The sequence below is a fragment of the Diachasmimorpha longicaudata genome, chromosome 2 (genome assembly GCF_034640455.1).
Source record: "Diachasmimorpha longicaudata isolate KC_UGA_2023 chromosome 2, iyDiaLong2, whole genome shotgun sequence".
Lineage (NCBI taxonomy): Eukaryota > Metazoa > Arthropoda > Insecta > Hymenoptera > Braconidae > Diachasmimorpha > Diachasmimorpha longicaudata.
The window spans coordinates 12751098-12775895 of record NC_087226.1 but is presented as its reverse complement, the minus strand read 5'-3'; the positions used below and the strand labels follow the sequence as shown (position 1 = coordinate 12775895).

Here is a 24798-nt window from a genome sequence, read left to right as displayed (position 1 = left end):
ACCGGTTGTAAACAGCGATTTATCCATCCCCGAAATTTTTTTGATTGTTCCCTCAGAATAAAGTTTGTTAAATTTTTATAGAAAATGTTAAAAGTATACGGTGAGATTTTAAAATAAGTCGAAAATATGGTAATTTACTATTCTTAGTCAGACATCGACAATAAATGGGCAGGATTGACAACAGGTACGCTGAAAAACGGCATAATATACAACAAAAATCCATCATGAATTCACGATTTTTTCTAGAATTCATAATAATTTATTATACTCAATTGCTCCAGGAGTTTTTCCTAATTGGGTGATGAAAGTCTGTACAGTCCCTGGAGGAAATAATGTGGATCAGAGTATATTATGAATTAATTATTTTATTTTTGTTATTATGAAAAAGAACAGAAGAGGGATTTGATGATTACTGAGGCTCGTTGATTAGCTTCGCGGAGCTGCACTGTTTCCAGGGGCTACCGACATCTCACCACCTTGGGTGGTCTCACGTAGGGGACACTGAAACAGCAATAATTATCATTATTATGTCATTGGATTGATGGAGATTAAAAGGGTAGAATATTACTGGCTTACTTTGACTTGAATCTGATGCTTAAAAATGGCAGCGCGAAGGAGGAGCATTTTTGTTCTTCTCTGATACTCTTTCCCTATGCTAATGGACTTCTCAAATGTTGTGCTACGTTGGTCGACATCTTTGGCGTATAAAATCTAAAAGTGGGAAATTCAGTCATTGAATAATTTAGTAACTCATTTATTGATTTATGAATTCAATACGTAACGTTATGAACTGGTTGACGAAATATTTTTCAAGAGAGACTGACGAGCACAAAAATCGAAATATCTCATTTATCTCTTCGTACATATTTTCAAAGTATATTCCACCATTTTTATTATTTATGATGCGTTGTTATGCAAGAGATGGAAGCACCTCAAAGATTCCAATTGTTAATTAATTAGTTAACCAATAACTGAATAAATGAAATGAAATAGCTCACCTTATTATGAGAATCAATTCGTGCCTGAATCTGTCCATCAAGTATCAGTTGCATAAGTTCATCCTCGAGTGCAGGTACACTCCTGTTGAAAGCAACAGCCATTCTCCTCATATCAGCACTGAGATAAGGACTGAAGTACTGAATAAGGGCCCTATTACGAATCTGCGTGTACAAAGAATTGACATGTGGAGCAATGTACATGTCCAGCAGAATGTTATCCTTGATCTCGTCAAGAAGTTTCAAGCAAGACGCATACTTGGACTCGTAGAATTTAAAGATGATGTCTCTTAGTTGTGGTTCCAGCTCCAAAAAAAGTTTGAATGAGCTGCTGAAGATGACCTGCTTCTGCAGCTCATGCCTATCAAATGTCGCGAGAGCGCAGAGGCCTCCATAGAGCGCGACATTACCAGGGGACAGTAGCTCTGGGCAGTCGCAGTGGTCCAAAGAGGCTTGAAGAAAGTGTTTCGCAGCCATTTTGAATTTTTTCATTGCAAGGGCAGCTAGTCCAGCAGCTACCTTGAGCTTTGTAATGATAGACTGATTGTTGTCCTTGCTGTGCACCTCAGGAAAGTCAGGGGCATTCTCAGCCTTGGCAACGTAGGTGAGAACATGTGTCCAATTCTGAAGGTACACCGATACTTTGATGACATTGAGACACATGTTGACAACGTGTTTGCCACTTGTGCAGTAGTCCCGAGCCCTTGAGTAACACTTGAGAGCATTACCCAGATCTCCACAATCTAGGTAATGATCCCCAAGGTCATCGTGACCCCTCCTTATGCTCTCCTTAATGGAATTGCTACGGTAGTTCTTCAGGTCTGTGTCGAATTTCTCTAGCTTGAGAGCTGCTTTCTTAGATTTTGACTCCACCCACATCTGATTGAGCACTGGCATGTCCTGAGCTGAGGTGGATTGGGCTGCTACGTCGGGCAGACCCGGGGTATTCAACGCGTGGAGGAGCTTCTTGTGCAGCACTTGATAGAGGGCGACATTGTATGTGGTGAGAACATGGTTTATTGCCATCTTCAGGGCCTCTATTCGCAGGCTTGGACAGTGGTCTGCGATATAGATCAGGCGGTAGAGCTTTGCTAGGCCGGTGTAGCTATTGGCGTATACCTCGAGGTCCTGATTAATGAATTGATTTATTAAGGGAGATTGCAGTTGGGGGTAGCCATGTAAATTATATAGGAACACTATGTTCTAAGTAATAAAAATTAGAAAATTATTTACAAGTGTTGGATTTTCCACGATGTAAGGCTCCTCCTCGGTGTTGTCGTTGTCCTCCGGTGGTGCATCGACCTGCATTGGCTCAACTGCATTCTGCTGAGCGAAGGCAAACATCTTTGAAGACTTGCGAGGGCCTTAAAATATGTCTGTCAATTATGTTTGAGTGCTGGGGAACTCTTCGCAAGAGAAATTCAATGGGAACCGGCCGGTTAGGGTCCCTGGAAGATCACATCAGACCTGCCAAAACTAACCTCTTCAGTCTCTACGAATGTTTTTGTGCTTCAATTTATGGGCCATTTGTCAGGTTTTTACCTTGTAGATCATGCCACAGAGAGGTTAATTGTTGATGTTGAGTCTAGAAATTTTGGACACTCCTTGGTACTTGTAAGTATTATTGTAACAGTTTTTCGAGTGGTTTTATCCCTCACAATGATAATGAACTATTTATTACTTCGATCCCAATGATTGCAGTCGGCAATGGAAATTGCCAACTTATCAACATATTAACGAAGGTTGTTTCAACAGTTACCAATGGAGAACGGCGGCTCCTCTCTCTTGAATAAAGAGCGTTGAATTTCAATCAATTATTATAAAATATTTAGGTAATATTTCTCTGAAATTGTTTTTATATCATCATCGGCAGATCATGTTAAATGACTGAATCCAAAAATTAAGGAAACCTGAAATGCTTAAAATACCTCTCCCTGCGATAGCCAAGAATTTGAAAAAAAGCGGGTGATTATCAGTGACGACTTCACACAGCTCATCCACCAATAAAAAGCGGCGATTAATGATGTTCGATACATTTCGATACAAAAAAACTTCACAAAACGTCGTGCTCTCAACGATGGCACAAATGGCGACCATAGCGACGTCTGATCTAATGTGACATATAAACCGCTAGAACATATACCTAGAGAATTAGGTCCAACGGTCTGATGTACCACGTAATTGTCATTACAGCTGAGAGCTCAACCCATCCCCTAAAATTTTGAAATACTCAGCACCCACGATATGTTAAAACAATGTCATTGGATCTCGTTACTTGTGTGCAGTTAATCAGGACAAATTTAGTGTGATTCTCAAGATTGGGGGGACGAATGTTGATATACAATGGCGGTGAACGCGAACGTATTGTCCAGTGATATAAGCAGACGAAATCCCCAGGATGATTACGAACTCATTCAGAGAATTGGCAGTGGCACTTACGGAGATGTTTACAAGGTTAATGATTAATCAATACATTATCTTCCTTGTCCTTATCTCGTGATCAATGCTCCATTTTTTCGTTGCAGGCTAAGAGACTTTCTATGAATGATTTAGCTGCTATTAAAGTCATTAAGCTAGAACCTGGTGAGTTGAATCATGGAATCATTCCAAAGTATAACTTTCGATGACTTAGAATTAGTTTTGTGCAAAAAAATAAACATTTTGTTTGTGACCGCCAAGTCGATCTTTAAATAATTACTTGCTTTGAAGTTTGGAATTTTTCAGTCAATGCGAATGAATTTTAAATCATAATTTTTCATTGACGCTTTCATGAAAATAGTTAATTTTCATTTTTCCCATTTTTGGTCATGTATAATACAATAAAACATAGTTTCTTCAGGAAAGTAGTTGAAATCATATGACACACTTGGTTAAAAAATCGATCTTAGAAATGAGCCCATTGTTCTCAGGCGATGATTTTGCGATAATCCAGCAAGAAATTCTCATGATGAAGGACTGCAAACACCCCAATATAATAGCCTATTACGGTAGTTACCTCAGACGAGATAAATTGTGGATATGCATGGAATACTGTGGTGGTGGATCCCTCCAAGATATCTACCACATAACAGGCCCACTGACTGAAATTCAAATAGCCTACATGTGTCGAGAGACCCTGCTCGGTTTAGCATACCTCCACGACATGGGGAAGATGCATCGTGACATTAAAGGAGCGAATATTCTTCTGACTGAGGCTGGTGATGTAAAACTTGCGGATTTCGGTGTATCAGCGCAGATAACTGCGACGATAAACAAGAGGAAAAGCTTCATAGGGACACCTTACTGGATGGCCCCTGAAGTGGCAGCTGTGGAAAGAAAGGGAGGTTACAATCAGCTGTGCGACATCTGGGCCTGTGGCATTACAGCCATCGAGCTGGCTGAGCTCCAACCCCCGATGTTTGATCTGCACCCTATGAGGGCTCTCTTCCTCATGTCGAAGTCTAGCTTCAAACCACCGACACTGAAAGATCGGGACAAGTGGAGTCCAATATTTCATAATTTTGTCAAGGTCGCCTTGACCAAAAACCCGAAAAAAAGACCGACAGCTGCCAAATTACTGGCCCACGGATTTTTTCAGGAGGATATGAGTAAGAGACTCGCTCTTGAGCTCTTGCAGAAGGTGTCTAACCCCAGCCACATGTTCACTGAACTTGATGCTGATGATGATGGGGCTGTGCCCAATGTTCCTCAGAGAATTGCGTCTAGACATACTGCTGCTAGAGCTACACCAAAAAACTTTGTATCGCAGTTAGATAGTGATGGTGAGTGGAGGTAGTTTGGGGTAACAAGAAGTTAAAATTGTCATATGCAGAGAAAATAGATAAAATCTATTTCACCTGATCTTTTTTTTTATTTTTTTAGATCAAATAAATCTTGAGAGTGGTACAATCAGAGGATCTACTCCCTCATCACAGCCAGATGGTAGCAATCCAGTCTGGGATATAATGGATATCATGAATAACGTGAAGGTATTATCAGGAAAAATTCAATTGACATAAAAAAGGCACTTTTTTTAATACAATATATTTTTAAAATAATACTAAAATTTGAATTAAAAACAAATTACTTCCAATAATATATATTATTTTATATTTTTCTATTCAGACTGTTCATAACTGTGATGTTCACCCCGACTGTGGAATTGGCACAGCATTCGATGATGTCCAAGAGAAGTAAGTAAATCAACTTCCATTAAACATAACGATTGACAAATTAATTATTCAAAATTAAATGGCTGATCAACCGATCAATTCCTCTTTTTAATTAACGTACGTATAAGTGCATAAATACGTACGTAACTCTAAACGAAAAGCCATAATTATGACTAAGCACCTATACGAGTCTGTTAAAATTCCCATTTCACTGTATTAGTTATTCATTCATCACTAAGTATTTTTTAGATGCATTCTGCACGATTGCTTCTGCTGCTTAAAATCGTTTATCGATTGTTCAGTTAATCATCAGTTCTCAATTTATGACGTTTAATACATTTTATTAAATGCCAATTTGCCTCTGAATAGATGAACATTTACATGAATTTTCTTCAGTAGTAGAGCATTGTCCCGCCGAAGCAAAACAGGCCTCGAAATATTGCATATGAGCCTCAGGTAATGGAAGTAGACTATTAATGTTTTGCGTGATGGAAGAAGTCTCGAATTAATGAAAACAAATTCGAGGACTAATCCTTATTATTGCGTGTGGGTGTGGAACTGTCCTCCAATTCCCAAAATAAGGATGCTTCCTTCTTAGTTCAAATAAAATAACAAAAATGCATGAACAAACCAAGTAAAGTCAGGCATGAAAGTATTATTTCTATCGATTTGTTGAAACATTTGATCGAAATTTCGTATGGTCGTGGTATGAGTAGAATTCTTCATCATCAATAATCAATAATGAAAAATTTCTTCTCCATCCCATTACTTTCCACAACGAATTTTATTCACCTAGATAAATCGATAATTTTTATTGATGTGATTTATCCCAACAGGAGTCTATTGCAGTACATTGATGAGGAGTTGTTGCTAAGGTATTGGCAGGTAACCTTTTCCCTTGCACCTTGCACATTGGCTTCTCTAATTCATCAGACTCATCATTTATTGAAAGATAAACACATCTGATTAAAAAAAATCTCATTCACCAAATCAATCACATCTCAACTATCTGTCGCCATTCTTCGTTGATGATATCTGTTGTTTTTCGCTTGTATTGAGCGCATGTCGACTCGACTCTTTGAAAATGATTTTGTTTGATTTGGCCGAAAGCATCAGTTAGTTGATTAATCAATAAACAAACTCGTTGAGGTGATGGGTTAATTGATAAAGTGTCCATTGAATTTTTTGTGATGAATTTATTCTGATGAAATGAATTAGTCACGTGTGAAAAAAAAAATCTAGCAATTCTTGTATGATTATCATGATGCTCAGCTATTGTCACTGGTTGACATTCCTCATTGAACAGTGTCTTATGGGCCTGTACAAATTCCAATAAATCTTACAGGAAATGTTCGAATTCTCCTGAAAATTTTCTCACACGTGATTAATTGGCTATTAATTCCGACTGCTAGGCGATGACAATGACAAATAAACCCCTGGTAAATCATAACATGAAAAATCGTTAGTATGTTTGTCATTTGAGTTTTATGTGTGCAGGGGAAATGCAATGTCGATGATCGATGGACATTGCGACCAGCTATACTCCCTGCAGTAAGTACTCGTTGCACTCAATCATTTAATCATTTATTCGACATTAGTCAGACTACCATTTATCGGTTTGCAATCATTGCAGTGGTACTAATAAATTCGAACAGTCCTACCTTCTGATTATTTTAACGCCCAGTGCCGATGATTAACAGTTATTATGCTGTTGAGTCGAGGGAATTGGAGATGAAAATATGGGAAATTCAATTATACGTTCGTTTCAGGGCAACTCTGCCACTGGGGGAGACATCCAACGAGTGCGAACTTCATCATGGGTATTATGGCAATCTGGCAGGTGAGATTCGCTTTTCTTTAGCGAGGGTTTATCCCGTTTTGTTAGGCGAGAGGGAGGGGGGGGGGGGGATATTGTGGAATTGTTTCCAGTGATGGCATGTGAGTGCATGGCTTCGGTCAATTTCATTTCATAATATTTAGCGAATTTTCCCAGTCATGTGGGCATTTGTGGTTTATTTTCACACTACGATGGCTTCCACGAGTTAATAACAGCCATAGAGATCGGTAAATGATGAAAAAAGGGATTATTACGTACCTATGTCTGCCTTTATCGATCATTACTTGAAACTGATTGAAATTAGAGAATTCTGGATTCTATAAATTACCGATATAACGTCAGACCCCAAATATTCGCTAAAATGTATAATTTCGGGAAAGTCTATCAATGCCGATCTCTGATTATTATTTTATTTCCACTAACACACGTAATGACTTATGAATTTAATAACTGAATAATTTTAATTAAGAGTATTAAAGGTGGGAGTAGTGTAAATGGTAGATTGGGTGTAATAGGGTCACAAGCAAGTCCCAGGCGTCACAGCTCTGTGGACGAGTTGTACAGTCTTGTGAGCGGTACATTGTCACTGTCATCTGTTAATGGACAACGCCAGCGTTCGTTATCCGACAGTGGGCCTAGGGATGATTCAACGAGGTGTAATGGTAGGAGCACGTTGAATATCAATGCATACTCTCTCGGTCCCTATTTATTTAGATGTCAATAGGATACTGTTTAATTCTGAATTTTTCACTAGTCCGGCTATTGTAGTTACTAATTGTTGCATTTGAATTTGGTGGAAGTGAATGTGGAAGTTTATTTGCATTGTCAGGTGAAAAAGAGGAGTCGGGGGATGGAGAGAACCCGAGTATGGAGCCGGATTTGTTATCGGATACCCCACCTGTACCACCCAGACGGAGGGATCGGAAGAGACATACACCACCTCGGCCTACCAGCAACGGTCTACCTCCGACGCCTAAAGTACACATGGGAGCCTGTTTTTCCAAAGTAAGATTAACCTATAATATTGTATCATTCATTTTTTATTTTTTCTGACGACTATTTTGAGTTCCTCAATTAATCAACAAAGCTGTGCATTGAATTTATTGGTTAATCGTTTAACTGCCCTCAGGTATTCAATGGATGCCCTCTCAGAATACATTGTACAGCCAGTTGGATCCACCCGGATACGCGAGATCAACACCTGCTGATTGCAGCTGAAGAGGGAATTTATAATTTGAATCTCAACGAGATTCATGAGACCGCGATAGACCAGTTGTATCCTAGAAGAACGATATGGATGTATGTCATCAAGGATGTTCTAATGTCTCTGTCAGGTAAATGAATGTAGAAAAATTATGAATTAATTTCTCTAATTTTTTATGTGGATGATTTTTGTAAAGAATGGAAGAAAAAAATTCTAATAGAACCGCAATGGAATTTTTACAATGATGTGAAGGTGGGCATATATTTTTGTTTAATTTAGGAAAAACTCCACAGCTGTACCGGCATGATTTATTAGCAATGCAGAGTAAACAATCCCACAGATTTTCATTGCATATGAATAAAATACCGGAGCGCTTGGTGCCCCGTAAATTCGCTCTTACGACAAAAGTACCAGATACAAAAGGCTGCGGCAAGTGTTGCGTGGGTCGCAATCCATACAACGGTTACAAGTACCTGTGTGGAGCAATGCCAGCTGGTATCTTTCTCATGCAGTGGTACGATCCCCTCAACAAATTCATGCTGCTCAAACACTTCGAGTGCCCCCTACCATCGCCCCTCAATGTATTTGAGATGGTAATAACGCCGGAAATGGAGTATCCCATGGTTTGTGTATCAGTTAAACAGGCCTATCAGCAAAACAAATTGAAACTCGATTTGATTAATATGAACTCTGGAGCCAGTTGGTTTCACAGTGATGAGTTGGAGGACATTGATGGCTCAGCTACGGTTATCCCTAGGCGGGAGAATCTTCAGGTCATCAATGTCACGCAGTTCGACAAGGATTCCATTCTTGTTTGTCACGATAGTAAGAATTTCATGCATTATTTTTTTTTATTTGGAATGGTAGAATTTCAATGAATATCTCGAAATCTCAGGCAGATAGGGAAATTTTTCTTATTATCATTTTTATATTCCTTGATTTACACTCCAAAAAATGTTATGATAGTAATTTCAAGAATTTGATTCATTACTTTTATTTCAAATTAATTTAGAAAAAAAATTAATTCTTTTTTAGAGATAATTATTGAAAAATAATTGGTGGATAAAAATCATGATGAATTCTTTTTTTTCTGCAGATGTCGTCAAGTTTGTTAATCTTCAGGGTAAACCTCGGACCAGTAAAAAGCAGTTATCAGAACTTCAATTCAATTTTCAAATTGAATCAATAAGTGAGTTTCAAGAATAGTCCTTGCTGACAGATTATTCTGTGACTTTTAACTTTTGTAACTTTGTTTTGTTTTAGTTTGCCTTCCTGACAGTGTTCTTGCATTTCACAAGCACGGAATGCAGGGGAGGAGTTACAAAAATGGAGAGATAACGCAAGAAATCAGTGATCCTAGTAGAACATACAGGCTGCTTGGTTCTGACAAGTAAATATTTAAATTTTAACATTCGCATTTATACATTTATTGACTAGAAAAAATGAATACGTATCAAAAAGTTGAGACGAAGAATACTTAATCTGTTTTGAATATTTTTCAAAATATTTATAATATTTGTCTGGGAATCATTGAACATTTTTTAACATTTGAACTTGTAATGTTTTTTTTCAGAGTCGTTATGTTAGAAAGCCACCTAGTTCACTCGGGTACATTGACTGAGACTGAAGGAGCAGATTTGTATATATTAGCTGGGCATGAAGCCAGTTATTAAATATTTTTAAAAATTTCCAATTCTTAGCTGTTCTTCAGGCACATTATAAAAGTCAGCGATTGAAAATGAAGAAAAGTATTTCAATCGGAGAAGAATTGATACATTTTTCGAGTTTTCACTGCGATTTTTCGTCGAGATGATGTGATATCGCAGAATTGTTGATAGAAAATTTAAAGAAGTTGGTTAATTCTCGATATCGTCATCCCAGCGTCGTATTATCGATCGTATTATTATTTAAATGGAATAATAATTGATTTAGCACTTTACACTGGAATAATGTGATAGATATTCTTAAATTCCAGCTTTTGATGATATATTTACTAGATAATTGATTAATTTCTCACGAGTTTATTCAATTATAATGGCGGTATTTACTATTTATCCTTCCGCTTTTAATCTAGTGATTGACAAAAGAGATTATAACACTATCCATAGATTTAATGAGAACAAATATCCAACACAATCAATGTGCTTATCGATACTTATCATTATGTTCGTTCAATACTGAATGTAATCCAAGGATTCCACTGCTTGTCATAAAATATCATTTCCATTATATCCACTCAAATGCTAAAATATTATGAAAAAAATGGTGAAATTGAAATATCAAATGGGTGTGCCGGAAGTACGTGTTCTTGGATTTAATTCAAATGCTTCGAAACTATTTTTCATAAATAGAGTAACTATATTTCATTTAAAAATTGAGAGATTCGAATTATTCTTGTATGTAAATAATAGCGTTACAACGTTCAAATAACGGTTTTAAAATTAACGAATATCTTCGAGTGATTGTATATATGTATAGTTATTGACAGATGTGTATTTTTTTTTCAATTAAAAAGTGAAAAGAAAACGAGACTCTGATTGCAAAGACATTATTAAAGTAGTTTCGCAGTAATGATATGGGAATGGATAGAATCACACTGCAGAATCTATATTTTGGAAAGTTAGTCTCTTAGTAAATTGGAAAAATAACATAAGTGGTTAATTCATCGTATTATACATTGATCCAAAATAGAATCCTGTAATTAATTATTTTACAACACAAGAATCCTGAGTTGTGTTAAAATCATGAGATTATTGGAGGTTGAGTCGTATATAAAAGAAGTTAGGTTATTTTTTGCATTACTGCGAAAGTACCTTAAGACCACGTAGAGATCTACGTGCATTGTTCAATCGCGTTTCGATGAACTACACGTATTTAGCAACTGCATTTTATTTACTTTCGTCATTAAATTAGTTACTGATAAATTGATTGTGGTGATTGGGTTACATGTCTAAATATTACGAAACAGGAACATTATGATGAAAAATATTGTGAAAAAATATACTAGAATTTTTCGCCGTAATATTTAGACTTATCACCTGGCCATTGGCCTTGAACTGAGGCCTGCCGCAGTAAAAATGGCTGACAAGAATTCAATTGTCATTATCTAGAAAACACCAATTTCGACAATTATTTGTCGTATTTTCTCATTTGAAAGTAACGAACGATTACTAGGTGTAAGGAATCCCCTCGGTGGTGTCTTCCCTCGATCAATCCCTCTCTTCCAATCAACTAATCATTCAGAGAAATATCGTAGACTTCAATTTTTCTTTATAATAATGTCACAACGTTATGCAATTGTGAATGGATTCTCGCGAGATAATGGGGCTTCTTTTTTGCGAAAAAATGTTATCTAACTTTTGGAGATTTAATGCAATCGGAATGACTCGCCCCAATTACGAAAACCCAACGATCTGAGACAATAATTTGGTGGATAATGAGTCAAGAGATAAGGGAAACAACTTTATGGCATGAGTCTGCATTTTAATTTGCAATTTATCACCCCTCCCCTTCAAATATGGTTGTAATTATTAATTTACTTGTCTCTCATTATTTATTCATCTCTCCGCTGTTGTGAGCTTTGATGCATGGAGAAAAGAAAATGATGTACTCCCGCTTTGGGCCACGGCCAAAATATCACATGAAGAAATATTAATAACCTCATGTTGATTCTTTGTTTTTGACTTTGTGCATAATACATTAATCAATATGATTCTTAACTATTGATTTTTTAAAATAATTTCTGTGTTTCTTTTTTCTTAAAAAATCAAGGTATTGCTTGGTTGCGTCGGAGCAAACGAAATTTATATATATTTTTTTCAGGGCAATATTAATTCATGTGATATTTTTTGGTGATTTTTAGGAGTGGACTCCTTGCTTTGGAACATGTATCTTTCGTTCTAAATCCTGTTGCGAAAATTGTACCTGCCCACTGTATATCGTAGCTTTGTCGCAATATACGAGTCTAGTTCAACAAATGTATGAAACAAGTTGATTATATTAGAATAGGGAAAGCCACGAACAGAGTGTACAGGAAGCTGTATGCATTATTTTCATAGAACCATTTTGTTTATTTATCAAAATAATATGAAGGAACAGTGTAAAGGAAATTTCAATTTTATCGAAATCTTAATGGAAAACTCAATGTACCTAATAAGAAATTGGGCAATTCAACGTAGAGTTAAACTGAGCTGGGGTTTACGTAAGACATTACAAGGTAATTGCGTTTTTTCATCATTTCTCTCTGAATTAAAAAAAAAATCTCTTTTTAAAATACTTATAGTTTTATTTTTAATATTTTTTGGAAACCAACGGACGCAGCTTCAATGTACAAATTTATTTTCACTATACGGAGAAAATTTTTTTAATAAAAATTACAAAAAAAAATACGTAATTTTTATTGATAATGTCATTCCGTATCGGTTTACAATGCGAGACATCAAAGACCAAGAATAATATGGAATTCGCAGTATAAAATACTGGAGAAATATAGATAAATAGGGAAATGCGATCGTTCAACTATGAAACTCACTTGATTTGGTGATTTTTTTCATTCAAACATTTTTTCAAAATACGTTGTTTGAATACCCAAATCGTGATTTTCGTTATCCTTAATGAGTAGAAAAAATAAATGACAGTATTTAACTATTTCTTATTTGTCAGTTATTTACAATGATTGTATTATGTATAAACACGACTAGCAAAAATTAAATTGTAAATAGAAAGGAAAAATTCTCCCAATAAAACGCAACAGTATCTATCGTCTTGTTCATTGCTGAATTTTAATTATAATTTCATTAAATATCTCGAATACTAGAGTCTATTGGTGGACAGTGGTGGAGTAGTCTACTTGAGTTTACGTGGTTGCTGCGAAATTCTGTAACTATTTGAGGGGCAAGAGGGTAAAATAGGGTGAATCTGGTTAATTTATGAAACCCGTTTTAAAAAGGTGATTTTTAATAGAATTATATCATCAGTCTATTTTTTAAACAAATCTTGCAAAATTGCTCTAAAAATCCTCTAAATGGATGAATGTTTACATATGGATAATTTTAACTACAATTTTTGAACAGATAATTGAGTGACTGTTTTCCCCTCAAACAAAAAAGCTCACCACTTGAACTCTCCAGGACTATGCCTCGATTTGTGCTTGAAGTTGTCCGACCATCCTCTTGACCCAGCCAACCTGGCTCTGTCCCGCTGAGATATCATTGACCTCCCCAACCGTCCCACCCTGGTCCCCCTGCACCAGACTGACTCTGATGCATTTGACACCTGTACCCTCGCTCCTCCTGTCCCCAACGGGCCTCACTTTTAATCCCTCGGGTTTAGCAGCAATGCTAGGCTTACCCCTCTTAGTCATCTCCTTGAGGCAATGTTTCTTCACCGGCACAGGGGGTGGAATTTTCTTCCCCTCCGACTTCCTTCCAAATATATCTCCACCTTCCCCCTTCCCCTCATCATCACTGAATATTGCACTGTCCCTGAAAGCATCGTCCTTTCCCTCATTATGGGTGAGAGTCGCATAATCCTCGATGCTCTCGAAGGATTTCTCGTAGAAGCAATCAGACTCTTTGACGTCAACCTCCTGGCAATCTTCCGCAGCCTCATCCTCACAGTATTTCTCATCATTCCTGGCAGCTCGTTCCCTCTCTGCCTTCCCCTCGAAATATGCCCCAAAAAGGACAGATGGATCAGCATAATCAGCCTGAGCAATCCTGGCCCCCAATCCCTCACTCCCCTGCTGATACCATAATGATGACACACTTTTTCCCTCGGAGGACCTGATGGGTACACAGCCAGTGGGCTCATCGACATCAGTAGAGCTCTCCCTGGAGATTCTCAACAGTTTGGACTTACTCCTCTTCTTTCCCTTGTGACTCCTTGACTTGCTATCAGCAGGATCACTAGACTCTAGTGCTTCCGTGCTGAGAGTTAGCCTTAATCCTTGAAGACGGCTGCCAGCCTTTGAAAGGACATTCTTTAGCATTGTGCTCCTGTATATTCTGTGATCCGGATGGATCCTGTCAGAATCAGAGTCCACTGTTGAATTATCCTCTAGGGAACAGAAGAACGTCGAAGCGGAATTGAGATCTGAATTCGACAGCTGATTGATCTGCTCCTCCGACTGGTACGAGTTGTACCTCTCCATATCCTCGAGGCTGATGTCAGCTGGCTTATCAGAGGCTATCGTAAATGGCCTCTCGTTGAACGGCTTCCCATCCCTCTGCAGGAACCTGGATTTGTCGATCTTCTCCTGAGAATAATTTTCCCGAGGCTCTGGATTAATCTGAAAACTCCGAGGCAGTGATCCTGATTTATGGGGTGACGTTGGCAGGTCCTCACAGAGTTGAGTCAGCCAGACTGAGGGACGTGTTGGACAGTCGACTTTACCCTCCTCCCTCGAGTCGTCGTTTATTCTCAGAGCTGTTTTTATTATTTTACTCTCCGTCAGAATGGTCTGACGCTTGAATGTCTTATCCTGGGGCTTTGGCTGGTCAGTATCAGCTTTGAAGTTATTGTACTGCAGGCGCAGCTGAGACCCTGGACTTTTGTCCGACTGGTATCGACTAGTCCAGGAGCTGTTGTTGGAGCGCATTGATCTGTACTCTCTTCTCTCCCTATTGGCACCAGTTATTCTGTTCAATCTCATCCTGTTGTTTATTGGGTTCGAGGGGTAGCTGTCGCAATTGTCACTCTCCTCGGAGGTATCCATGGGAGTGTTCATCTGCTGGTCCTTATGAAAACGTTGCTGTTGCCTAACGTTGGTCATACTGTTGTTCCTCTGCTTCTCCAAGAGCTTCTGGAATTCCTCGTTCTGCATGAGAATGTGACCCACTATCTGCTCGACTGTCTGGGGCTCCATATTCACATCTTTATTTGGGGCCAGATTGTTCTTCATGTTTTCCTCCCTTCGATCCTCGGGGATTGGACAATTGATCGCTTCTGTGGGCGATGAATTTCCAGGGAGATTATTTTGATTGTTAATGCTGTTATTCGCTTTTTCGTTAATGTCCTTCTCTTTTTCCTCATCATTGTCGGAATTGTTGAAGGACACATACGATTGGAAACCAGGCTCGGATTTTCTCCGCCAATTAGTCAGTCTGTCCTTCACTTTTAAAGCTCGACCGTCCAGCGATCTGTTCAGACCCTGCTCTCGTTGACCAGAGGACGAGGATGAGGTCGATGAAGAGGAGGAGAAGGACGGACTTTCAGTCGAATTACCGTCGAATTTGGCAATGTTTTTCTTCGATTTTGGCCCCATTCCAGCCTCCGATCTTCGCCGGTCTTTCTCCTGCTTTCGTCGCTCCAGGTACTCGGGTGGCGATGTATACAATTTTTTCATTGATATTTTTTCAGTGGTAGCCTCGTCATCGTGATGAGATTGACCCAGCTGGAGCACCAATTGGCGGGCGTGGATGGGTATCACCGCGTTGTAGTTCTCCAGCATTACTCGTTTTATTTGGAGGGTCCATTCCCTTTTGTGCTCCAAGTTTCGTGCCTGTGAAGAAACGGGATTAATTACTATTGAGGAAATTATTCTATGAATATACCCAGCGAACACGATTAAATAGAGCTTAACATGTGCATTTTATTGATGAATTTATTCACCTGCAAAGTGTACTGCAACCTTGGATTATCAAAGGGAATGACATGGAAACTAAATGGCTCTCCTGGTATACTCTCGATTAACATTAGATTTGAACACTGAAAAAATGGAGAAAAGTGAAGATTAATTACGGGAATAATGGTTAAAAAAAAGCATAATGCTCGAGGGCGTTCTGTACAGATATGTAAAAGAGACTTAAACAGAAGTGAAGTTGATATAAAATTAAATTAAATCAAAATATAAAAATAGACAATAAGAGAAACAAGACCAAACAATAAAATAAAGCAAATAAATACCATAATATGAGCTTTATAAACAAGCAATCCGTCCTCCTTCTTCTTTGTAAGTAAGAGCATTCGTTCGAAGAGGAAAGCATGCCTGGGTGCTTTAGCCCCCCTCATCCTGAACCTCCCCTCAGCGATGAGCTCACCATTGGTGGTCAAATCAGCCCCAGTCCATCCATAAAGCAGCGACTGAATCTCCTGAACCCTGACAGCATGTTCGTGCTTGCGTTTCATGGCATTGATGTGCTCAGCAATTCCAGTCATGGCCTTGAGTGCCTCATCAATGGTGCTCTTGCCCTCGTTGAAGTTCCTCCCGGCGTCGTCGGCCTCGAATTCCTTCGACAAATTCTCCAGCAGAAGATGATACTTGAGTATCCTCTGAACAGGCTTGAGAAGGAACGAACCGAGGGGTAGGGCATGCCCCAGGGCTTCCTGTCTCTCGCGGAAGGCCTTTGCAGTTTCCTCTCGGCTCATCAGCTCCGTTAGTATCGACACAGCTCTGGGGTATTTGGTACAGTACTCGGTGTACACTTTGAAACCAGAATTGTGCTTGATGAAGGTGTTCGCCACGAGAATGGGCTTCAACTGACATTCTTTAATTTCCTTCAAAAACTGACTATTGAAGCTAAATATGTCCTCAATATTGTTGAATAAGTTAGACAATTCAAACTGGGTGAGGAGAGAATTTGGGTCATCCCGCCAGACTATCAGATATCCTTGGATAACCTGGCAGAGATGCTCGACGTAAATTGCCTCCGTATCCACAATCTCTAACAAGACTCTTTCTACGGTGTTGCGAAATACTGATTCTTGGGGAATTGTTTTTCTACGATTTATGGCCTCTCGCAGAAGCAAGCAGTGAGGTTCTTCTGCCGAGCCAGCTCCTACCCCACTGTCACCGGATACTAAAATTACAATTAGGCATTTGGAATTGTTGTCTCAATGGGAACCATTGATTGTTCATCTTAGAAAATGAATAGTCGTGAGACAATTTTTCAAATTGGCCGCATTTGGTATATAAAGTATTGCAGTTGTACTTTCTGGATGTATTTTAGTTAATTAATTGAAATACAAATTTCTCTTCATCTGGGCGACAAAAAATTTGAAACATCTATACAGGATTACATTTCCCTGGATTTAAATGAAACGCTGGAGCATTCTTGAAAATCATACAATCCTGAAGATAAACAGACAAAATAAAGAAAAAAAGTGCTAACCTTGTGAACTGGCACAAGCATCGGCCAATGACTCGACAGAAGCCAAATACGGATTGGCGGAAACAGTATTTTCTTGATTACTGCCACCACTGGACGAAGTACTGGAAGCAATTGAACTGCCCGATAGTGGCCTTCCAAGTTGCTTCTTCTGCCTCCCGCACAGTCCTTGCTCCGGTGCTAATCTATTATTGTTATACTTTGTCTTGGTAATGCAGTTGTTAATCATCGTGCATCCCTTTGTCCCCTTATTCTCCTCGAGACCGTGGCAAACAGTTACTTCTGGCATTTGATTCTCCTCCATCGTCAGATGCTTTTCCGTGTATCCTGCACTACAGATCTGACCGAATATGGTGTTACGTTGAGAATGCGATGCAACCAGACTGAGACGCTTCTGTATTGCTGCTGGTATTTGATCACCACTGTGATTATTTGCTTGCTCCTTACGCGCCAACTCGTCAAACATACCCAGCAGTTGGGGCACAAGATCCGTTGATGTACCTGAAGTGGGAGAAACGAAATAATTATTTTTTGTCACCAATTATATGATAATAAAAATTGCCTTAAAAAAACTGAGTTCGTTTTGTTCGACTTCGACGCTTCCTCAACAGTTAATACAACCAATTAATTTATTCCCGTCGTGACAATACAAAATAAAAGGTGAACAAATGCCCTTAAAAATAGCTATAAATTGGACCAACCCAATTTCCGTTTCTCCCCTTCCTCAGTTAGAGTAGCCCTACATACCTCTCAGACTCGACCTAAAATATACCCACGTTATTTTCGACCTGACCGCATCCTCGCCTGCATCATTCAATATTCAGTAACTACCTCTCACTGGAGGACAAATTATTTCTTTTAAAAAAATCCGGTGGCAAATTACTGAAACGCCAGTTGCCTAATTCACCGAAATTATCGAAATCTCTTTTCTCAGAAGACAACCCAGTCTGGAGAGCATATTTACGTATATATGTATATATAGAACGAAGAAAGAAGTTAGAAACAGGCAGGAGCTATTGCATGCCCCTGGGTTCAATGCCTCCCGTGCTCTGTGGCATACGTAAACCCGTACGGGTTTGGTTGCATGCGCCGGAGTCGTGTGCTGTAGGCACCGACGTGCTGCAGGAGCTGTTGTTACCGAGAAACTGATCGCGTTTCATTGCACTTTGGCCTTTGGCATGTGGTGACATTCAGTCGTTGATTAAATGGAATGAAACTAGTCAAATTTTGTTGTTGGGAGAGTGCGGGGGAATTAATGCCGATCTCTTGATGGGAATGAGAAAGTTCGGGAGGTGGGAAGGATTTTTTCAAAAATTTCACCTCTGATTGACTGACAATAGACGTTTTCATTCTCAAAATTTGGGGAATATTTTTACTTTCATCAAGCCGTAAAATATGTAGAAATAATATGAAATATTCGATTAAGTCTTGACATTTAGGGATGTGTAAGTACTTCGGATATTTTTTTTTAAATGATTAATCGAGTGATTTTATTGTCGCCCTGCCTCTCTATTTCATTTTATTTTCTTGAAAATAATTTATAAACAACTCATGACGATAAATCGTGAGAAAAATTTCCCCCCAAAAAAAAGATGTCTTTGTTCATTGACTGGCGCACGAGCCCTGGCACTCCAAGTGCCACATACCAATAGGTTTCATTCATCGTGGTATGCCAGGCCCTCGAAGTTAATGAGCCAAACCACATGCACTCAACAACAGTTGCAGTTCTCACACGGTATGCTGTATTAAAATTTCTCTATTCCATATTACTTGATCATAACATTACGTTGAAATGTCATTCGTCATATTGTCATCGGATCAAATGTCACTAGTCAAAATTATTTGCGTTTCATCTAAAGTGTTCCTTATTTGTAAATTATGAGATTATTAGTAGAGATAAGTAGTAGTGCTTGAGTTTCAACTTGTAGAATGTCAGATGTTAGTTTATTTATTTATTTTAACTATTTTTTCGATAACAATTTTGATGACATTTAGACATTTAACTTTCAACCATTAGAAATGCTTCTCATCAACTTCGCAAAACGTCTCCCACCCCCCATTCCTCCCGCCAATTAACACTGAAATTAATTCAAACAAGAGCCAAGAAGTTAGACCAAACAATGGCTAAGCCCTGAGCATTGAAAAAAAATTAAATAATAATGGAGTTGTGAAAAACCTCAACTCACGAGAATTGTTGAGGCATTGAAAGTAACAGAAAGGCATTGGCGTTCCAACGGATGAATCACGAGCATGACGGGCGCCTTAGGGTCGCCCAATGGCGTGGCCACATGGTATTCCTCGTCATAAAAAAATATTTTTCCATGGATAATATCGCAAAACATATCGATTAGGCCAAAAATCTGTAGTTTTTCGTATTAGATGGATACCAAAAAAATTAAAAACAATATTTTTCCTCCTTTGAATTTCGGAGTCAACAGTACTAGTCAATAAAAAAAAATTGAATTGGCAACTTGATCAAATACAATCAATATCTGAAAAAGGAAAATTCAACTTTGATTAAACGACGACTGAAAATTGCCGTTGTTTCTTATCAATCGAGAGAATCAGCCCTCCTCAAAAAATTGAATGAAACATCAAGATTCCCCCCAAGAGATGGCATAAGAATTCCGCCGAACTGAACCGATGCACATTCATTGACAATTCCCTCGCTTTTTCCGACTATCCACCCACGTGACGTCAATTCAACTTTACCTGTCACCTAGAACATCCGCAGGAACAACATTTGAACGGGATAAATCATGCCATGATCGGACACAACCGTTAACATTCTTCTGTTACATTGAAAATAATGATACACGAGCGATAACATCTCGATACGAATAACTGTCAAAACTGTTAAATCATAGAAACAGGGAGAATGGCTCAAGAACTTTGGTCGACACGAGGCGTTTCACTAGCAGCAACAGGTAGACAACTGAAATAGTTAATGTAACTGGCTGCATAAGCATCAACTAGTTTCCCCTACTGCTGGTTACGAGGGCCAATGAGTCGTCACATGATTATCGTTTAAATGAAACAGAACGGAGAATGAGGAATTAAAAATCTTGTGGGGGGACAGCGTGCGTGATAGTTGTTCGGAGGGGATTTAGAACAACAGATTGGGTGGGAGGTAATGACGAGGCAATGGGAGACTGCGTGCTGATGAGATCGTTGGGATGATGAATCACAATGGATGAGTACGATTGTCCCTATTGTCAGATGTGACCGACGAATGTTTTGGGAATTGGGTCGGGGGAATTTTCATAACCATTTCAATAATTAGATTTTTATTTTTTTCATTGAGGCTCGCCTCGATTGTCTTCCCTTATCTCGCCTCTTTTTTTAACCTATCTAAATTTCATAGGAAAGAGCGCGCACATATGTTTAATAATGAGCTATAATCACGTCTGCTTTTCTAATGGAGAACATGGATTAAAGGCCATGAAAAATTGAAATTGAAAAATCCTACACTACCTTTTATAATAGAAACGATGTTTATCTTGAGTGATATTCTAATCGATTATATTTTTTCACGTACTATATTGCGGTGCAATATATGCTTGCATATTATAGTATGTAGTGAACCCCAATTAACCCGTGTGTAGTTCTGAATGATTGTTGAACGTTTGAGCAGACGATGCGTGCATTGGAATTCAAATTGGTATTATTTTGATGACGATATATTTATTGAAATATGTTTATTGAGAGTTGCTTTCAAGGAAACCCTAATTGTTGTGCTATATGATATTATTTTGTCGTGATGAGTTCAGTTGTTATTTAATATTACGTTATTGAATTTGCCGATTTATCGATTCTGGTGTTCTCATTTATCGATGGAATTTACTGGATTATCGTCCTTCCTCACAATTTTTCATTCTTTCTCTCTCATTGAGCCAATCAGACCGCGTTGATGTTGGTATGTAATCATTTTTTATATTTCATGTACTGATAATGATTTAGAGAAGAAACGGAAATTTTTTAATAACAATAGTGTATTGAGAAGATGACATAATAATTACTGATTAAAAAAAAAACCCAATAGAATTTCATGGAGTTAGCTCTATTTAGCGAGATAAAAATTGCAAGATTATTCTTCTTTTCCATAAAACTCCGCTAATCATTCAGCAAACATTGCATTCCTGCGTACATGAAATGTAAATCGATAACCCGATAATTCGATAAGTTATCCCCGATATTAATGGGGTCAAATAGTCTCGAGGAAATTGAAGGGAATGGCAGAACGGAAAGGAGTCAGCAGGCTTTTGAGAATTGATACGAGCCATTGGACGAGAAACTGCGAGGCGTAACACTAATACACATTAAAACCACTCAAATATGTACATATGAAGATATAAATACGTACACAAACTGACAGTAAAAAAGGAATACGGCGTCGGATATCCGAGACAGAAGAGAGAGCATTCGACGTGGTCTTGTGAAGTTTCTTGGCGCCAGTTTTGTGAGCTACCAGTTGCCCATTGGTTTCAAACGATTTTTAACAGACAACCCGGAGTTTCTTGCACCAAGGAAGATCCATGTGGTATGGAAGTTGAGAATGAAATTATCAAGTGGCATTAGACCATGTGCGTAGCATCGCAGACGTTTTAATTTTCGCATAAAAATTTATTCATCATTACCCCCTATTATATGATCCGTTGATTGAATATAAAATGAAGAATATATTTCATTTTTGTTCACAAATAATCATTTAATTGTATTCGGTAAAGTTCTCAATTAAAACTGAAATGAGAAATAAACCCGCAATGATGCAAAACATATTTATCCGACTCTAATTATCAGATTATGTGAAATTTCAGAGGTAATATGGCATGAAAATCACTGCGAGTTATGATTTATTTTTCCTTATTAACTTTGAAAATTCCTTGAGATGAGAATCTGAAGTTTGAGAACATATTTTTAAAGGATGGTACAAGAAAGGGAAATTTATGGGCATTCTAGCAGTAATTTCCAGTGAAGAGGTATTAAATTCTACTTGGAGAGAAAGGGCTCATAAAATTTCAAGTTTCGTTTAAAAATTCAAGAGAAACTTCACTTGAAACTTATTTCGCTCACCTGAAATCTGGGATGTTTGCATATTATGACAGAGTCAAGAGGCTATCGCTACAACTTTTTAAGGAGCGTCAAAAATATCATTTCTTCAATACATTATTTCTAACCATGATTTTTTATAAGTATTCAAGCTTTAGAATCAAATAAAAATATTTCCTGCTGAAGTTTTCTTTGCAGAGCTTAATTTTTTCCACAGACAAGATTATCCCGAAAATTGTAGCTTTGGTTGGAGAACTGACAATTCCTCAAATCAATTCGTGGAATAATCAGAACCTCCGGAAATACCCTCAAAGAATTTAAAATCCAGTAATACATCGCACATCCCGACGTATCGCACACCTCCCCTTGTTGATTTCCAAACCGGAAGTACAAACCAGGTGGCCATAACTCAAAATAAACAGGGTGGGGTCCATCCATCTGAGCTGTATCAACGATAAGAAGCTGTATTACAATTTCATTGAGACCACATGTTCGTGATACCCTAGTAATCCACCGTCAGTGTATCAAATATAGCGTCATGTATCTCAACGATGTCTTTATCCCCCTCATCTCATGCCCACGCCATTGGGCTGACTTTAACATAGAACTAGAACTCGACCACGGACTATTCTCTGTCTGGCACAACATGCACTATGAAAATGCTAAAGTTCCTTACGAATTCACCATATAATATTATCTGCTGATATTCTGATAATGATGTTTTTGAGTGATCTTGGTGGCTACAGTCAACGAACAAGGGAGACAATATAGCACTGTGCGTGGGACGCATGCGAGATGAGGAAGAGGAGGCGGAATGAAATTTTCTCGGGATGTGGTGGCATAAATCACAATCATCGAAATTATCGGCTGGTCCACAAGTTAATGCAGCCCAACTCGGGAAATTGTTGAGTAAAGGGCTCTTGGATGCACATCGTTAAGCTGTTACTCATGTAAATTCAAGGAAAAATAATGGAATTTTCAACAGCGAGTCATTCACAGGAAATGTTCCATTTGTTTGGAACTGAAAAATTACTTGATTTATTTAACGGTCGGGGGACGTGCAATTTCTAAGTTCATAAGAAAAGATATTACTCGTTGAGGGTTTTGTAGATGATTAATCGTTTCAAGAGTTCTGAAAAACCGTCAAAGAAATTTAATTAAAAATGCAATTAAATGAAATTTCCACAAAGAGATCAAGTTGAATTCCTTAAAAATTCAAACACACGACTGCAAAAATGCCAACAATCTCAAGCGACTTTCCTCTTCACATCAGAGCCCTTCATCACAACTCGAGCAAAAAACTTTAATAGGTAATTGACCCCTCACGCCAGACAAATTATTCAACCCCATAAAAGCCCAAAAAAAAACTATAGATGTTTATAAAAGGCGTGAAGCTCTGAAAGCTATATACGACGAGCCATTAAACTCCAGCGTAGAATCTCTCGATAACAGAAAAAGATTATGACCAAAAAAATAAAAGATACGATATCACCGAGAGCCATCGTTTATTACAAATCAAGCATTTCCCCGAAGGGAAAAATTTTTATACGATCGAAAAAATTTCGATGAGATACCTAACGAGTTCGATAGAAGATACTATTATATTGACCGTTGAGAGCAATTAAATTTTTTATTTCGTTTCCACAGAAATTTTCCAACTTTCCATTAACAAAAGGAAACTTGGAAAAGTAAACTCAGAAAATTCCAATCAATATATATTTGGAGGAAAAAAATATCTAAAATAGCTTGGGTATAAAGGGATCCTCAATATTTTTCACACATGCGGCACTGTCCATGAGGACAATTCCCTCGCCGGCCAAAATTTTTAAATTGAATTGAGATGGCAAAATGCTGGTGCATCGTCATGTGTGCGCACGAAATAGGGATGCATTTCGGTATGAAGGCTAGTCACTGCATCCGGCTGAATTTTTTTTCCCATCAAGCCGAAGGTTTTTATTACACTTTCCAGTTTTAAATTAGTTCTGTTCTGTCTTCTCCAGGCAACCCTTCAACCGGTTTAGCCCAGTGAATTTTCGCTTTCTCGTTTGCATTGACAAATAACCTCAAAAAGTAATGATCGACGGATCGATCAGTCTAATGTCTCACCGAAAAAATCCTCCCAACTAACGGATCCATCCGAGTCGCCTGCACTGCTTGCACTCGTAGCAGTCACCTCACTAGCCATTGTATTCTCAGCAACTCGTTTGATGCACAAACTTGTTTGTTAAGTAATCGGTGAGTTCATTACACTGAATAACTAGAGACACTGCATCGGTCTTTCGGTAATTTGTCGGCGCTTCGGGGGCACTGATGATAGGTGCATTCGTTGCGTTGTAGGGCTATTAATACACATTCAGGGGAATTCGGGGTAACGTGAGAGTTGTGAGAAGAGCTGTATCATGTGCTCAGAGAGCGCGCACGGCACCGACTGACCGACTGGCACCCGAGAGCTCGC

General features: G+C 38.4%; 3 protein-coding genes across 21 annotated transcripts; 1 reads left to right on the top strand and 2 right to left on the bottom strand.

Annotated features, from left to right (window-relative positions):
- Positions 1-207: 207 nt before the first annotated feature.
- On the bottom strand, positions 208-2696 carry LOC135173134 (COP9 signalosome complex subunit 1). Of its 3 annotated transcripts, none has more exons than XM_064139806.1 (5): positions 2538-2696; positions 2229-2443; positions 999-2123; positions 577-711; positions 208-501 (listed from the first exon to the last, which is right to left on the bottom strand). In XM_064139806.1, exons 2-5 carry the CDS (start codon positions 2337-2339, stop codon positions 427-429), a joined length of 1446 nt encoding a protein of 481 aa, XP_063995876.1. In that variant the 5' UTR covers positions 2340-2443; positions 2538-2696; the 3' UTR covers positions 208-426. The 3 variants fall into 3 exon arrangements, with proteins under 3 accessions (XP_063995876.1, XP_063995874.1, XP_063995875.1); XM_064139804.1 differs by having other exon boundaries at positions 2229-2462; positions 2538-2695; XM_064139805.1 differs by having other exon boundaries at positions 2229-2471; positions 2538-2694.
- Positions 2697-3045: 349 nt separating this feature from the next.
- Hppy (happyhour) lies at positions 3046-10718 on the top strand. 15 transcript variants are annotated; one of them, XM_064139757.1, is made up of 16 exons: positions 3046-3449; positions 3521-3578; positions 3905-4756; positions 4857-4963; positions 5100-5167; positions 5546-5602; positions 5983-6021; positions 6644-6697; positions 6916-6986; positions 7499-7645; positions 7813-7988; positions 8113-8317; positions 8467-9012; positions 9284-9376; positions 9451-9577; positions 9761-10718. In XM_064139757.1, the coding sequence occupies exons 1-16, from the start codon at positions 3339-3341 to the stop codon at positions 9858-9860; spliced, it is 2811 nt and encodes a 936-aa protein (XP_063995827.1). In that variant the 5' UTR covers positions 3046-3338; the 3' UTR covers positions 9861-10718. The 15 variants fall into 15 exon arrangements, with proteins under 15 accessions (XP_063995827.1, XP_063995826.1, XP_063995832.1 ...); XM_064139756.1 differs by having other exon boundaries at positions 5543-5602; XM_064139762.1 differs by lacking the exon at positions 5546-5602.
- A 1731-nt stretch (positions 10719-12449) lies between these two features.
- Positions 12450-24780, bottom strand: LOC135173120 (uncharacterized). Of its 3 annotated transcripts, none has more exons than XM_064139752.1 (5): positions 24450-24780; positions 17298-17795; positions 16093-16985; positions 15799-15894; positions 12450-15688 (listed from the first exon to the last, which is right to left on the bottom strand). In XM_064139752.1, exons 1-5 carry the CDS (start codon positions 24526-24528, stop codon positions 13319-13321), a joined length of 3936 nt encoding a protein of 1311 aa, XP_063995822.1. In that variant the 5' UTR covers positions 24529-24780; the 3' UTR covers positions 12450-13318. The 3 variants fall into 3 exon arrangements, with proteins under 3 accessions (XP_063995822.1, XP_063995825.1, XP_063995823.1); XM_064139755.1 differs by lacking the exon at positions 24450-24780 and adding an exon at positions 21658-23568; XM_064139753.1 differs by lacking the exon at positions 24450-24780 and adding an exon at positions 20007-20234.
- Positions 24781-24798: the final 18 nt, after the last annotated feature.

What these genes read in the sequence shown, in the direction of transcription:
- LOC135173134 (XM_064139806.1), bottom strand. Translation starts at nt 2,339, where the DNA reads ATGTTTGCCTTCGCTCAGCAGAATGCAGTTGAGCCAATGCAGGTCGAT. An exon ending in TCGTGGAAAATCCAACACTT is followed by an intron (nt 2,124 to 2,228) that starts GTAAATAATTTT and finishes TTCATTAATCAG; the next exon opens with GACCTCGAGGTATACGCCAA. An exon ending in GAATTGATTCTCATAATAAG is followed by an intron (nt 712 to 998) that starts GTGAGCTATTTC and finishes TCCCACTTTTAG; the next exon opens with ATTTTATACGCCAAAGATGT.
- LOC135173120 (XM_064139752.1), bottom strand. Translation starts at nt 24,528, where the DNA reads ATGGCTAGTGAGGTGACTGCTACGAGTGCAAGCAGTGCAGGCGACTCG. An exon ending in TAGTTGGGAGGATTTTTTCG is followed by an intron (nt 17,796 to 24,449) that starts GTGAGACATTAG and finishes CTCCCACTTCAG; the next exon opens with GTACATCAACGGATCTTGTG. An exon ending in GGTTGCAGTACACTTTGCAG is followed by an intron (nt 15,689 to 15,798) that starts GTGAATAAATTC and finishes GTTTCTTCACAG; the next exon opens with GCACGAAACTTGGAGCACAA.
- Hppy (XM_064139756.1), top strand. Translation starts at nt 3,339, where the DNA reads ATGGCGGTGAACGCGAACGTATTGTCCAGTGATATAAGCAGACGAAAT. An exon ending in GATGAGGAGTTGTTGCTAAG is followed by an intron (nt 6,022 to 6,643) that starts GTATTGGCAGGT and finishes TTATGTGTGCAG; the next exon opens with GGGAAATGCAATGTCGATGA. An exon ending in TGTTCTAATGTCTCTGTCAG is followed by an intron (nt 8,318 to 8,466) that starts GTAAATGAATGT and finishes TGTTTAATTTAG; the next exon opens with GAAAAACTCCACAGCTGTAC.